This window comes from Schistocerca cancellata, chromosome 4, assembly GCF_023864275.1.
Source record: "Schistocerca cancellata isolate TAMUIC-IGC-003103 chromosome 4, iqSchCanc2.1, whole genome shotgun sequence".
Classification (NCBI taxonomy): domain Eukaryota; kingdom Metazoa; phylum Arthropoda; class Insecta; order Orthoptera; family Acrididae; genus Schistocerca; species Schistocerca cancellata.
The window spans coordinates 23,496,931-23,513,557 of NC_064629.1; the positions used below are offsets into that span (position 1 = coordinate 23,496,931).

At 39.6% G+C, this 16,627-nt stretch overlaps 1 protein-coding gene across 2 annotated transcripts in view; it reads right to left on the bottom strand.

The window, feature by feature from the left end:
* Positions 1-605: 605 nt before the first annotated feature.
* The window catches only part of LOC126184891 (exonuclease 1), a 171,329-nt gene continuing 155,307 nt past the window's right edge, over positions 606-16,627 (bottom strand). The window contains exons 9-10 of one of the 2 annotated variants that reach the window (XM_049927522.1): positions 11,986-12,140; positions 606-1,220 (exon numbers count right to left, since the gene is read on the bottom strand). In XM_049927522.1, coding sequence (XP_049783479.1) covers positions 1,208-1,220; positions 11,986-12,140 — 168 coding nt within the window. In that variant the 3' untranslated portion in view covers positions 606-1,207. The remainder of the gene's footprint in view (positions 1,221-11,985; positions 12,141-16,627) is intronic. The other variant, XM_049927521.1, reaches the window with a different exon arrangement.

The following is a 16,627-nucleotide window of genomic DNA, read 5'->3' on the forward strand; positions in this document are numbered from 1 at the left end:
TTCTGTTAGCGACTAAACATATTCTGCCAAAGTCCCACACACCTGAGCAAACAAAATGCATGTGGGATGAAGCATATGTGCCCCAGGTTTCTTGCTATCAACTATGTTAGACAAGCATCCACTCAATGCACATCTAATTTTGCCATTTTTGAATCCAGATAGTTAAGCCAAAACTACTCTTTGCAGCATACACATCATCATAATGACTAAACGGGATCACAGAAGGAAGCTCAGAGCTTCAGTATAAAGGACTAACAGCACTGCCAGTACCCAGCTCAAGAATTCTGGGTTTTACAAACTCGTATAGGACTGATTATTTCCTTTTGGTGCTAACCCCTTAGCATCTTCCAGAGTGCAAATATAGCTCAGAAATCCTGCAGATTCTGTGAGACAGTGAGTCAGGATAATAGTGATCTGAGGATGGATATGGATCTGAGAAGAATAAAATAAAATAAGATGTAAACTGAAATATGAGGAACGGGCGTTTGCAATATAATTTGGTTGTTTAACAGCTAAGGTTATCAGAAGATCTATATAAATACTGACAATATGCTTCTTTTATAAAATGTTCTTACTGACATTACTGGGGCAACAAGGATTAATAAGAATGGTCTTGGGCTGTATTGCAAACAAACTGGTCAGGGCATCCTACAAATGTTTAATGAGTTTTGTTTTCACATATAACATTTGCACATAAATAACAATTAATTATAGAGACAATTTTTTCTCAGATTCTGTTACATCAGTACATCTTCTAGTTCATTCACAGTAGCTTTGAATGTAAATGTCTAGTTTTTTTTCTACATTAGTGTGACTCTCACATTTTTTCCCCTATGCTGTACTGAGACAAATACAGGTAAACAGTGCTATAACACTGTATTTGAAATATTTACTCATGCTGCCATGAACACAAATACTTAGGAAAGAACATATTTACTTATGCTACCCAATCTTGTATAGGAACATAGCAATAATAGCACAAAAGTAAGTGACCATCATTTCACACTACCACACACACAAAAAAAATGTAAATTATAAAGTACACACTACAACAATACTGCAATAGTGAAAAGTCAATACACAAAATTACAAACATGATTAAACACAAAGATACAATAAAAGTAACTGTACAGCAATTTGATGGTACCAGGATCTTGAAATAATAGTTTTTCACGTAGATTCCACCACAAAATATGATAAATGCACATTACAGCTGTTTCCTGCAAGAGAAAAGAAATTATGTAGCTGGAAAACTTTTCATAAAGAAGTTTATCATAATACACTGATAGATAACCCATTTATTTCTAATTTACATAATGATAGTTCTTGCTTATAGACAACTGAATGCAGGTAATATGTGCATGGAGCATTTACACTATTCAGACGAGCATGGCACTTTCCAAGAAATGATTGAACAAGAAGTGTCAATGGAATTTCTTAGATTTATAATATAATTGATTATTGTCTGGGACAAAAATATTTCTCACAGTTTTATCTTCTTGAAGCTTCGTTTTGGTATCTGCCCAAACTACATAGGGATCAAGTAGTTGTAAGTGATCATGGAAGTGTATTGTCCAGAGAGATTCAGCACCCTTTGGTTTTGTTAATTACAACTGCACATTAGTTGAAAGATCATAAAATAAACGGCGATTATTGGTCATGATATTTTTGTTCACAATGGACATTACAGGCTTCAAAATTTTGTCTTCATATTTATTTGTGGTATATAGGAGCAAAATACTTCTAAGCTTCTACTGCTTATGAATGTGTAATTGCATTTATATTGATGCTTTTATGAACCACACATGATTTTATGAGCTATGTCATGCCTTTCTCATGAAGAATGATATCTTTAACTTAATTCTTACAATATCATGATTTCAGTGTTAATGATTTGCAAAACCACTGTTCAAATGATTTAAAAAAAATTAAAAAAAACATGAATTTTTTATTAAATAGACACCAAAAAATCAATTAAAACCCAACTATATTTAATTAGAAAAATTTAATTAACATATAAAATGTTACACAGTTAGCCTTACACGAATTAAAAAGAGCCACCATATTTGTTGAAGGCATCTATTTACTGTCACAATAATTTATTTTATTAATATTGTGTTTTGACATTTCTTGCAAGCTTTGACTTTATATAGAATTGTAATGACAGTAAAGTACAATTTAGTTTTAATGCATACATTTATAGATCTTCACTAACTTCTCTGGTCTTTTCTCTCCCAAAGTATTTCTAAATTTTGACAAAACAAACCTGTAGGTAGAGACGATTCTCTAAATGTGTGCAGCAGTGGCAGGGAAAGAAATATGGCACTAATAAAGCAGTTGTAAGAATGGGTTAGTGTTTTGAGTAAATTAATCATAAAAATTTAAACTGAACTATTTAATCATCAAGATGAAAAAAAATTCCCTTAAAACCAAGACCACCTATAAAAACCCAATTTTATCCACTGGGGTGTTTTTTAAGTACCTGGGTTTTTCTCAACTATGGTTTATTGGTTGATGATGATGTTTGGTTTGTGGGGCGCTCAACTGCGTGGTTATCAGCGCCCGTACAATTACCCAATCTTTTGCTCAGTCCAATTTCGCCACTTTCCTGGATGATGATGAAATGATGAGGACAACACAAACACCCAGTCATCTCGAGGCAGGTGAAAATCCCTGACCCCGCCGGGAATCGAACCCGGGACCCCATGCTCGGGAAGCGAGAACGCTACCGCGAGACCACGAGCGGCGGACGGTTTATTGGTTATCTGGAACCCACAGTATCAATAAACCACTCCTTCAGCCCATTTCCGTATTGTGTGCAAGACAGCATTTATGCAGTGCACATTAGCACACACTATAAACTGAACATTGTTTATGACTAATCATAAATAATAGGGAGGGAAATGACACTATTGTATCTCATTCTCTCCCACGTGTAATAATAATAATAATAATAATAATAATAATAATAATAATATGATCTTATTATTGAACGCAAAATTCCATGTTTATTATTTCAACGAAGGAACAAAGCCTTAAATCCTATGCTATTGATGCAATCAATGTGGACCTGGAAGATACATTTTAGCATATGCTGTTGGTGAAGAACTGGTAATAAAACCTCAGGTGTGGTATAAATACATATGTAAACAAATATTAGTGGCTGTATCTAATATAGTGTATGAATCTGAAAAATTGCCTTGCGTATGTCTACAAATTGGAAGAAACAATTACAATCTAAAGTTTCACAACTAAATTAAGACTGAAAACAAAATGACGGTGTCAGTGATCAACTTTTTTCTCTCTTGTCAGCATATCATTGCCCTGTTGTGAAAACATAAACTTCATGTATCTTCATACAAAACAACCCACCCAGAAAGCCAAGCACATCAACGAACCCACTACTTCTGGGACATCAGGAGCCACACTGGCCCTAGTTTGAATATGCCTGGTGGATTATTGATGGTCATGGGTGTGCTGGTCAATCTGGATGAGGTTTTTAGGGAGTTTCCCACATCCAACAGGGTAAATATTGGGCTGTCCCCCACATCTCACCTGAGATACACGTTATGCAAACAGTTAGAAAATATTCTCACACGTGAACTTGAGATTTACTCTAGATGTAGACAGATGGGGTACATGAATTCTGGGGGAAGTGGTGGCAACAGAAAGGGCATTGTGGTGACGTCACGAAGGGCACCCATGATCAGCTGCCATTAAAATTGCCACAACTGAGATAATATGTCGACTCCATAGAGAGACAAGATGACAATGATGATGAAGAAGTAGTTTATATGAAATGTTTTTACTTTTTACCAGAGTATCAGAGAGAAGTTAAAACTGTGGAACACATGGGAGTTTAAGCCTCACATAATGTAAGCCTTCATGGCCAGAAATGTTAAAATTATTATAATTTTCTCAATTATAATGCTATAGTTCAATGGATTTCCCTCAAACTGAATAGGTCCCTCATTATCTGTAGACAACAGAATTATGGGAAAAGTGGAGGGGGGGGGGGGGGAGGTCATTTATGACTTGGATTGATGCATACACTGGCTTGCTGCTGACAATGAATTTTCATGGCAAGGTGCATCTGTGCTAGGTTTTGACATCACATGTTCTTGAAATCTGAATACAGGTGACCAATTTCATGCTGCTGTTACTGCCACATAATGGGTATATGCTGCACTTCTCTTTCAGTACCATAAACTAAATACTATTGCGCTTAACATCTTCTTCTTCCTCCTCCTGATCAAAATGACTTACGTTTGGCTGTCTCTAATGCCTCTGCTTAGCCTATCATGGCTGCCAAGATTTAGGCCTTTTCAAATTAAACCCTGTGGTTTCCTGACCTGACTGCGGAGTGTGTTTCACTACAGGTGATCTATCTGTTTCTCCTCTTGGACAGTTGGCTTTATGTTCCTCTACATACTTGCTCATAGTCAGCCTGAAATTTGTAATGGTTGGTGACAATCCTTGGCCAACTGTCAGTATTCCCCATTACCTTGCTCATGGAATTGTACACTACAGTGACACTCAGCTTTTGCAAGATATTTCTTGTACAGTCTGTGACATAAATAACGAAGGGTTAAGATACCACTGATTTCACAGCCTGTGATGTCTCCATGAGGGTCATAACACCTTTTATATGTCTAAGGAAAAGTACCCATTCTTTAACAATGCGCTGGCGAGATATTCTAGTCCTCCTACAAGATTTTCCTCACTGTCAAAGTTTCTATGATTTGTTACACAGTTTGTGGAGTGATAGCATAAAGGAACTAGCTGTTTTTACGAACACGCGAATAAAGCAATCTGAAGAATCAATTCACCATGGAAGAGGCAGACAACAGATTAAATTTTTGGGTGTATTAAATCTCAAGAAATGAGGTGGCCACTTAGGCCAAGAAGCATATAGAAATCCACACACAGATCATTACATATATTGGGATTTAAATCTTCATTTGTGGCAAAACCATGAGATCATGAAAAACCATGAGATCATGAGAAATTCAGTAGACAAAGTGAGAAAAATCTGTGGGTATTGCTAAAAGAACAAGGAGATATGCTGTTCTTGTATGGTCATGGAGTCTGCAATGAGTATGAAGTAGAACACCTGTAATGGCACCATTTGCTGAACTGACTGCAGGCATAACACAAGATATTTGTAGGAGTAAATTGTTGCAGGTGTATAACAGGCTAAGTACTGCCTTTCTTCATGTATGATGGTTGACCCCACTGTGAAAATTTTTTTGGCATGGGCGAACATGTTTTGCAATGGGTAGACAATGTCCTGGTATGAATACACAGGTCAGCCGTGAACTCATGCTACAGTACAGGGTTATTACAAATGATTGAAGCGATTTCACAGCTCTACAATAACTTTATTATTTGAGGTATTTTCACAATGCTTTTCACACACATACAAAAACTCAAAAACTTTTTTTAGGCATTCACAAATGTTCGATATATGCCCCTTTAGTGATTCGGCAGACATCAAGCCGATAATCAAGTTCCTCCCACACTCGGCGCAGCATGTCCCCATCGATGAGTTCGAAAGCATCGTTGATGCGAGCTCGCAGTTCTGGCACGTTTCTTGGTAGAGGAGGTTTAAACACTGAATCTTTCACATAACCCCACAGAAAGAAATCGCATGGGGTTAAGTCGGGAGAGCGTGGAGGCCATAACACGAATTGCTGATCATGATCTCCACCACGACCGATCCATCGGTTTTCCAATCTCCTGGTTAAGAAATGCCGAACATCGTGATGGAAATGCGGTGGAGCAACATCCTGTTGAAAGATGAAGTCGGCGCTGTCGGTCTCCAGTTGTGGCATGAGCCAATTTTCCAGCATGTCCAGATAGACGTGTCCTGTAACGTTTTTTCCGCAGAAGAAAAAGGCGCCGTAAACTTTAAACCGCGAGATTGCACAAAACACGTTAACTTTTGGTGAATTGCGAATTTGCTGCACGAATGCGTGAGGATTCTCTACCGCCCAGATTCGCACATTGTGTCTGTTCACTTCACCATTAAGAAAAAATGTTGCTTCATCACTGAAAACAAGTTTCGCACTGAACGCATCCTCTTCCACGAGCTGTTGCAACCGCGCCAAAAATTCAAAGCGTTTGACTTTGTCATCGGTGTCAGGGCTTGTAGCAATTGTAAACGGTAAGGCTTCTGCTTTAGCCTTTTCCGTAAGGTTTTCCAAACCGTCGGCTGTGGTACGTTTAGCTCCCTGCTTGCTTTATTCGTCGACTTCCGCGGGCTATGCGTGAAACTTGCCCGCACGCGTTCAACCGTTTCTTCGCTCACTGCAGGCCGACCCGTGGATTTCCCCTTACAGAGGCATCCAGAAGCTTTAAACTGCACATACCATCGCCGAATGGAGTTAGCAGTTGGGGGATCTTTGTTGAAATTCGTCCCGAAGTGTCGTCGCACTGTTACGACTGACTGATGTGAGTGCATTTCAAGCACGACATACGCTTTCTCGGCTCCTGTCGCCATTTTGTCTCACTGCGCTCTCGAGCGCTCTGGCGGCAGAAACCTGAAGTGCGGCTTCAGCCGAACAAAACTTTATGAGTTTTTCTACGTACCTGTAGTGTGTCGTGACCATATGTCAACGAATGGAGCTACAGTGAATTTATGAAATCGCTTTAATCATTTGTAATAGCCCTGTAATGTGCATAAGGGATAAAGTGACACTAATATCTGCACTAAGGCAGTACTACATCACGGTTTCTTTCATACGGCCACGTGTACACTGGTATGTGTGTCACCCAATTTGTCCTCCAACAAAACTCCACTCGAATTAGAGAACATCGTGAACTTCCATAGCCAATGGCCTCACTACAGTGGTAACACCAGTTCCCATCAGATCACCGAAGCTAAGCAATGTTAAGTTCAGCTAGCTCTAGGATGGATGACTGTCCGGGTCTGCTGAGCACTGTCGGTAAGCAGGGTGCACTCAGTCCTCGTGAGGCCAATTGAGGAATTACTCGATTGAGAAGTAGCAGCTCCGGTCATGAAAATTGGAAACGGTAGGGAGAGCAATGAGCTGACCACGTGCCCTCCATATCTGCATCCAGTGATGCCTATCAGCTGAGGATGAAACAGCAGTCAGTCAGTACCGTTGTGCCATCTGAGGCCTGTTACACTAAACTGCCAAATGAATGGACAAGTATACTGGAACTCGCATCCACAAATGATGGACTTCCGTGACTCAGTGATACAAACAGACGTACCGTAAGAGTGACCGAATCACGGGGGTAACTGAGGAGAGATCAGATTAACATATGGTTCCTGAAGGAGCACAGCAATCTTTTCAGTTGCTGCAGAAGCTACAGCACGGAAGATTGACTAACATGGCCTGGTAACATTAGCCACCACTGCCTCGCTCTGTTGATAATGTAATAAGCTGGAAGCAAGGAGAAACTAGTTGTTACATTGAAACTTCCCGGTAGATTACAATTGTGCCGGGCCGAGACTTGAACTCGGGACTTCTGCCTTTCGCGGGCAAGTGTTATACTGACTGAGCTATCAGAGCGGGACACTCGACCCGCCCTCACAGCTTCAATTCTGCCAGTACCCCGTCTCCTACCTTCCAAACTTCACAGAAGCTCTTCTGCGAACCTTGCAGAACTAGCACTCCTGGAAGAAAGGAGAACTCATTCTAGTTGTTATATTTCCTGAGGACATGCAGCTATACTGTATGACTTAATTATAATGGCATCTTTTTGGGTAAAATAGTTCCCTATTTGGATCTCCTTCCAGGAAGCACAATAAGAGGATGTTGTCACAAAGATAAACACATTTGGCATTCTACGAGTCCGAGTGTGGAATAGTAAATCACTCAACTGAATATGTATGAGAAAAGGATAGGCTGAAGTTAGTTATACTGGGAATTAATGAAGTGTGATGGCAGGAAGAACAGGTTTTCTAGACAGGTGAGTACAGGGTTATAAGCAAAATCAAATAGGAATAATGCAAGAATATGTCAAACTATGAATAAGAAAATTGGAATGCAGGAATATTACTATGAATGCATAGCCAAACAGAAAGAAAGCAAACATGTACCATAATAGTACAAGTTTATACGCTAACCAGCTCCACAGGTGATTAAGAGAACATACAATACGACTGCAGTGCTCTGCGAGCCAGGCAAGCAGGTGTATGGTGCGCCACTGAAGTCACAAGACGACAGCACCATCAGTCTCAGATGCACATGCAGCCTCTCAATAGTGCATCCCACTGGACAGCCGACGATTTACAGAATCGAGCTCGGCCGGGAGAGTGCACTAAGGAGAGGCTGCACGTGCATCCAAGAGTGGGGGCCTCCGGCAGTGTCACACTGTAAAGCTTGATGCCCGAATTGCGGGTGTGGAATCTTACCCGGGTTAATACGGCGATAAAAGAAACTATTCAGGTAGTTCAGACAGATGAAAATTTAAGGGCGGTGTGGGATTGGAATTCAATAGTACGAAAAGGAAGGGGAGGAAAGTAGTAGCAGAATGTGGACTGCAGAAAAGGAATGAAAAGGGAATCCCTCTGGTAGAATTTTGCACAGAGTGCTAACATTGCTAACAAATGGTCTAAATACCGTCGAAGAAGGTTCTAAACGTGGATGATGTGCAGTTCTAAAGCATCGACTGCACACTGACCGGTGCAGCATCGTTGAACGGCATCAAGAAGGCAATGACCTGCGGGCCAAAGAAAAGAGTGAGTAGGAAGACAGAGTTCAGCATCCCATGTCAATGATGACATAACCAGCTGCCTATCGCTGGTATGGTGCAGTCCAGTCATAGACTTTGAGAGCATTAGCACTGATTAATAGGATGACAATACTTAGCCTGCTTTCTGTGAGTAGTAATGGTGCACAAAAGTAATTGCAAGTAGAAGACAAAGGAAGCACATAAGGCACCTCATAACATGAAGTTAAGTTACGTTTCTTTCCTTTTTAGAAATAAAGTGTTCTATTAATCTGCTAGTGTTATGTACCCAAAGTGTAGTGGTGTGTGTGTGTGTGTGTGTGTGTGTGTGTGTTTGTGTGTGTGGAGGGAGGGGGGGGGGGGCAGTCAAACTGCAGAGAGATACCAATGGTTGACTATAGCTAGTGTGTTGAAGTGGATGTAGATTGCAGAGGATAGACTTGCGTGGAGAGCTGCGTCACACCAGACTTTGAACTGGAGACCACACCACCATTTGAACTTGAGGTAAAATCCACTTGTAGTACTCGAAAATGAGCCCTTGGTAGTTCACTGCACTGTGCATTTCCTATGCCATGTGTACCAAACACATTTCAGTTTGTATGCATGTCACTTTTTGAACAGTAAAATGGCAGAACAGCTAGTGTATGGCTATAAATCTGTTCAGCAGACATGTTTAACTCTTGTGCGTGTATCACAGACATGTTGAAAAACTTGTACTGGTGGACGCTTGAAAATACACATCAACTATCTCACAAATATCTACTAACAAAGTTTCAAGAAATGATATATGCAAGAAATCTATGGATATACTGCAGTCTTTTATGTATCACTCTGATAAAGACTGCAGTAAAAAGTTTAGACTACTGTAATTACAGTATGCACAGAGGCATTTAATCAGCAATTCCTCATGTACTTCATACACAGATGGAATGGGAAGAAACATGCGGTACAACGGAAAGTACACTCCGCATGGCAGAATGGGCTGAAGAATACGAATGAAGATGGAAATGTGAGTACCACTGAGAAGATATGCTGGTCTGTGTTGAGGCAGCGTCATGCAAGTATTGCTACTTGTGGTGACATGGTTACTTAACATGCAGTAACACTGTAATATGGAACTCAGTAACAGTGATTTGTGTAATATGTTTTATTTTGTTTTGATTCCAGGAATTTGCAAGTACAAATATATTCCTTAGAATATATAAAACATTTCAGCATCTTGTACTCCACAGGATGTGTGTATGATAAATACTTTTACATGTAAACAACATAGCTGACAACTTGTCAATTGTGATACCACAATCTGTGACATGTCCATTATCAATATATGTCTGTTTGTGTCACCTGCATGCTATTATGTTACACATTATCAATGTTTTAAGGGTATGATACTTAGTAGGTAATGGCATTTGGGTTACCTGCATGTTAATGTTCTTTGTGGGTGACTTTGGTTAGTTCATCTACACTGATGAGCCAAAACGTTATGACCACCTGCTTCTGTGTCCCTCTTTGGAACAAAAATACATCACCGATTCTGTGTATCTGGGATCTGACAGTTTGTTGATAGGTTTGTGGAGCTATGTGGCATTAGATTTCTATGCACAGGTCACGTAATTCACATAAATAACAGGCTGCTGATTTGTGTACGTGGTGATGGTGCCCGATAGCGACTTAGATAGGTTTCGTAGAACTTACGTCAGGTGAATTTGGTCACCGAGACAGCAACGTGAGTTCACTATGATGCTCCTCAAACCACTGTAGCACAGTTCTGGCTCAGAGATGACCATTATACTGCTGAAAGACGATGTCACACACAAAGGGATGCAGGCGGTTCACAGCTGTCAGCGTGTCTCGGATTACAAGCACAGGACAACGCCTCCCATAGCATAATACTGCTCCCACCAGCCTGCGACCTTGACGCATTGCACATTTCGAGCCACCATTCACCTCGATGACAGTGTCTGTGGAGACGACCGTCGAACTAGTGTAGCAGAAATCTGCTTCACCCATACAGCCAACACATTTACATTGATCGATGATCGAATCTCAGTGGTCCCGTGCCCACTGCAGTCGTATTGGCGATGTCGTTGGGTCAACATGTGAACCCGTAGGGGTTGTCTGCTGTGGAGTTCCACATTTAACAATGTACGATGAACAGTGTGCGTGCACCAGCATTGTGCTCCTCCAGTGGAGATACTACAGATCACCACTATCCTACTTTACAGAGCAGAGAGACCTCCAAACCCCATGTTCTGTCAAGAGTTGTGTATGTTCAACCATTTAGCACCTAGTGGTAGTTTCACTGTTCTCTTACTCTTTCTGTAGGTGCTCACGAAAGTAGCACACGAACATTCAACCGGCTTCACCATTTACGAGATACTCGTTCACAGGCTCTGCATAATAATAATAATAATCTGCCCTTTGTCAAAGTTGCTTATATCAATGGATTTCCCCATTTGCAGCCCATATCTTCACTAAGGTGATCCCCTGTGTGTGCTCCACTTACATACTTTTGTTACTGTGTCATGTGCCCACAGCGCCACCGTGTGGAATCCGACATCACAGTGGGCAGTGGTCATAATGATTTGGCTCATCAGTGTATAAAGTAATGTTGTTTATGGTAATGAGAGAAGGTGAAGCCTCGTGCCACACTTGCCCATTTCCATGAGACACTGTGAAGAAATGTGAAATTTAACCCAAGACATAGGTGCTAAATATGATGATCTGGAGGTTTACACCACCACCATTTCTACCAATGCCAACTAAATACTAGCAGTGAAGATTTTTTTCACCACCAGGATTCAAACCAATAAACTATGACTCAACGGCCACCCACCAAGGATAATTTCTCGTTTTACATAAAACCCCATATAAGTGTGGCCTGAGAATCTGAACTGAGGAACTAATTAGTAACTACAGAAAAAAAGCAACAGCAATTTTGATGCACTAAGCAATGCTTTTTTTTACAGTATTATAAAACCAGTTTTTTACTCTGCAGTCTATATTGTATTTTACAGCTTTCAGTTTCTAACTTTGTTTGTAGCTCTATCGAATGAACATTTTAAATCTATGTATTCTAGAAGTCAACTTATTTCAGGTCACATTTCTCTGAAACAACCATTACTCACACAGCCAGATCACAAAATGAAACTAAAATGGTATAAATGCAGACCAACACAGCTGAAAATGATTTGCACATTTTGTTAAATAATTATTTTTATCACAAAAAATGTGAACAAACCTCGTATCTAATGCTGTGATATAGTAAACTGAGGTACTTACTCCTTTTGACATGCAAACAAGGTTAGAAGATTCTGCTGGAGCAGGGATTTTTCCCTTGGTCGATCCTTCTTGTTCAGCCCTTGCTTCCGACAACTGCCAACGCTCCTTGACAATGGACGCAGGGCAGGTGATTTTTTAGCACTGGAAATTACGCCCTGAAAGAAAATGGACATTGGTATAAATAATGGATGCAGACAATACTTTAAAATACGGATCATCAAATATGTTTACATTTCAAACAAACAAAACTTACTCTACTAAGGAGTATGGAAATGGAACATATAGAAACCTACCAAAATACGCAAAATAGGAAAGGTAACCACTTATCTACAGAGGATTGGTGGGTGGCACACAGGAGCATGTAATAGAAAAAGGTTAACACTAGTTTTCGAGCTCTTGCTCTTATTTTAGTAGGAGTTTGTGTGAATGTGTGCTCAAAAGCTAGTGTTAACTGTTTCCTATTACGAGTTTCTGTATGCAATTTTTTCATCCAAGAATTTCCATTATTATTTTAACATACATAATTTTGTATAAAAATTTCCCAAAAGAATTCAACAAATTTTTCCCAACCGAGTTATACATTTTGTACTCAAAGCATGAAGCAACTTATGAAGCTTATCAATTAACTAACATTTCGAGCCATAAAACTCAAAGACTCGCATGTATTAGCCCAGACTGATACCAGCACATAGTAGCTTTTTTGCTGACTTAACTGCCAGTCAATCCTATGAAAAAGTTCCCCATTACAAAAGTAAGACATTTCATGTTTACATCTTCAGGGACACTACCACTACAGTCTGCAAAAATTTAAACAACAACTTATAACTGTAGTGACTCGCCGATCTTTCAAAGTGCCGCCGCACAGTTACGCGCGTCCTCTACATGCGGCGCTGTCTGCCAGCCATGCAGCAGCAGTGCCACCTAAGTGGCCAGCCAGCCAGTGGCCGCTAGACTCTGACTCAGTTTATGTTTTGACTGGTAAAGTGACACACGTCTTACTCTGTTTACTTGATCTGTGACTCATGTATTGCATCGGCCTTGAGATATATTTGTTCAACTTGAAGTTATAACAATAACCTTACAGAATGAGATTTTCACTCTGCAGCAGAGTGTGCGCTGATATGAAACTTCCTGGTAGATTAAAACTGTGTGCCCAACCGAGACTCGAACTCGGGACCTTTGCCTTTCGCGGCCAAGTGCTTTACCATCTGAGCTACCTAAGTACGACTCACGCCCGGTCCTCACAGCTTTACTTCTGCCAGTATCTCGTCTCCTACCTTCCAAACTTTACAGAAACTCTCCTGCGAACCTTGCAAAGCTGTGAGGACCGGGCGTGAGTCGTGCTTCGGTAGCTCAGATGGTAGAGCACTTTCCCGCAAAAGGCAAAGGTCCCGAGTTCGAGTCTCAGTCGGGCACACAGTTTTAATCTGCCAGGAAGTTTCAATAACCTTACACTTATTTTATAACACATAATGTACACATCTGTGAAAACAATCTGGAAGTTCGTGTCTCTTAAAAAAATGTGGAACTGGTTGAAATCACCATCCCGTAGTCAAGTGAAAATAAGCAGAAGATCCCCATTTAGAATCACTGAATGTTTTTTTGTTTTCCATTCTCATGAAATCACCTGAATAATTGAAAACAGTAATCATGTATCACCTGTTAAATGCTTTGAGGTAGCAGATGGTAAGTTCAAAAGTCACTTGCCAAATCTTTGAAGAGAAAATGATAACAGGGATGGGGATTAGGGCATACTCTTAATAATCTCTGAAAATATTACTTAATACCCATAACACCATTAATTCTACAGAGTAAAATTCAAGAAAATAGTGTAGCAGTTCCCGAATGGCATCTCACTTGGTATCTCTGGAGCAGAATATGGAAAAGAACTTTCAAAAGCATATAAATCAGGCATAATGGCCTTGTAAAGCTATCCTCAATCTGGAGGTTGGCTTCAAAAATACACTGCTTTACGCGGTACGGAAATTGTAAGTACTCATCTCCCTTCGATCGTCTGTGTATCTGGGCCCATAAAGCTGTATGTGGTTTCTGAAACATGGTATGATTTGTTATTTTTCACAATAACTAATCTTTGCCACAGGTGAAACAATACGTGACAAAAAAATATATGAATGAAAGATAACTGGAGAAACATTATGAAATGACTGGGTGCTGCAAGTCAGGTGTGGTTCAAATGGGGAACTGTCTGCAGCAGGCATAACACAACAGAATGGAAGAGGCTTTTACACACTCACATCTGGCCTTCAGTGAAATACTGATCTACTGGTTAATGATCATAATTTGCACACCCTTAACCAATACGATTTCTACAGAATGTATACATTATGTAATCAGTGAATCATGTTCAACTAACTGAAACTGTGCAGGGTCTCTTTTTGATTACTGTACTGCAGCACATATGTAAATTGAAAAATAAGAAAGGACAACACAAGAGCTTTTGACTGTGTGACTGGAAGGAAAGAAGGACGGGAAAAAATAGGGCTTAATTTTCTGCCAAACTCGAGGTTATTAAGGATGAAGCATAACCCTCGACTGGAAAAGAATTATTTTGTTGCATTTGATCTAGTAATATGTCCACTGATAGGTTCATTAACAGATGTGTGTGGCAGTGTTGTAATGATTGATACACCACCAGCTTCATAATACAGTCAAGCACACATTACGTAACACTGACTTTCATGTCCTTATGAAGTTGGCTGGCATACAGAATGACAATATTTGGTGAGTCTAAACGCACTCAAGATTAGGAAATACTGATTCATAATTTTATAAGGAAGACAGATTACAGCCAAATGACATCACCGCCATCAAGCACTTTGGACTAGTTGCGAGGTCAGTCGAACTAGAATGTATGATGAGATTTAGGGACACTATGGTAAACATAATTCTGGAACATTGGAGGGGGACAGCCCTATTCATTTTGAATATATGTCCATTCTTAACTAATGTCTCACTTAAATTAGTATATTCAAGAGATTTCTATATAGCTTGTGTATATTGTGTAAGAGTATTGTCAGCTAGAAGGATGCCTTCTATAACAGAGAGAAGAGCAACACTGTCTGATACAGCCAGTATTCAAAAATGTCACAATAATGGAAAAGAAGATGTGCATTCACGTACAGGCAAAAGATTCCTTGGTTCTTGCTATATGAACATGTCACAAACCTAACATGGTACACATACAAAAACTCTGAACGTGTCACATGGCTACTTGTCAACTTTTTGTTGCCTCTGAAGATTGTGATAACTTTTTTGTCCTAAGTTGGCATCAATTTTGATAACAGTTAACCACATCATACCTTGATCACTACACAAGTATGTATGATGGATGTCAGCCCTTCAAGGTCACAGCAGTCTACCTTTTATGATGCATCAATCTATCATTTCTTTTCCTCATGGTGATTAACCCATTAGTTCACAGCATAACATTAATGGTGCACATGACACGACTAGATTTTTACTGATTTTTTTGAACAACAATGAATATCTATAACCTTGTTATACTTATTTAAGGATTGTTCAACTTTTTTTCTTCTTCATTCCCCTATTAGTCACTGTGAGAATCAGTCCAGTACTGGGAACACTAAAACTAAACTAAGCTAAACTCCGTCTGAAAGGTCTTGGAAGACCCTAACAGTACTGACTGACTGCTGTGGCAACTGAAAACTGAATTTAAAACATTTTGAATACAGCCATGTATTTAGAATATGGTTAGTACAACAATTAAAATACTTTAATCATTCAGGTTCAAAAACAGTGAACAGTTCCTTAATACACCTACAATCACATACCATTTACTTAAATTTATGCAACATTATTTGTACTGCAGGGACAAATCCTGAATTTTCAGTGTTACATAAAAGTGCTTCTAGAATTAATGAGAATAATTTTTACATGTTCGTCTATTATTCCTACTGCTGTTTAATTGCTTATTCTTCTGGGGCAGGGATTTTGTGAGAATCATATCCCCCAAAACTGCTCCCTTCCACAGAAGAAGGAAATGCAAAAAGAAGAAAGTGCTACTATTCATTCCACCACACACAAGGAACATTATTTGTTCCTGAGTAATTGGCATGACAACTCCTTTGTCAAATTAACTTCCACTAGGAAAGTCGAATGTTCTCAACGACTATGATATGACATTCAAAATGGTAGAGAGCATCAGTCTGTAGTTCTTTCCATTCTAACTTTATTAAAGCAGATACAGATTTTGGGCCATATTTCAGAGTTGTTATACATGTCCTAGTATGTCTATACCTGTTGTTTGGACTCCTGTCACAGTTCATTAAGGACTAAAGGTTTTAGTAGCCGAAACCTGGATTTGCTTTAATACCGTTAGAACAGAAATGATGTCTGATTGCTGCTCTCTACCATTTTGAAATACAACTAGTGTGAATTAAGTAACTAATTTTAAAAGATATCTTTAGGAGTCGAGGAAACACACTGTTGTTCCCTGACCTTCCATCCTGATGAAATACAACAAACACATGGGTGGAACTTATTGAATGGATCAAACTGTGAATCAGTTGAGCATAAATAACTGTAATAGTTTCAGTTGATTATTGAATGCCACTGTAGACAATGTCTGGATACTTTACCACAGAAATGGAGATACAATGCC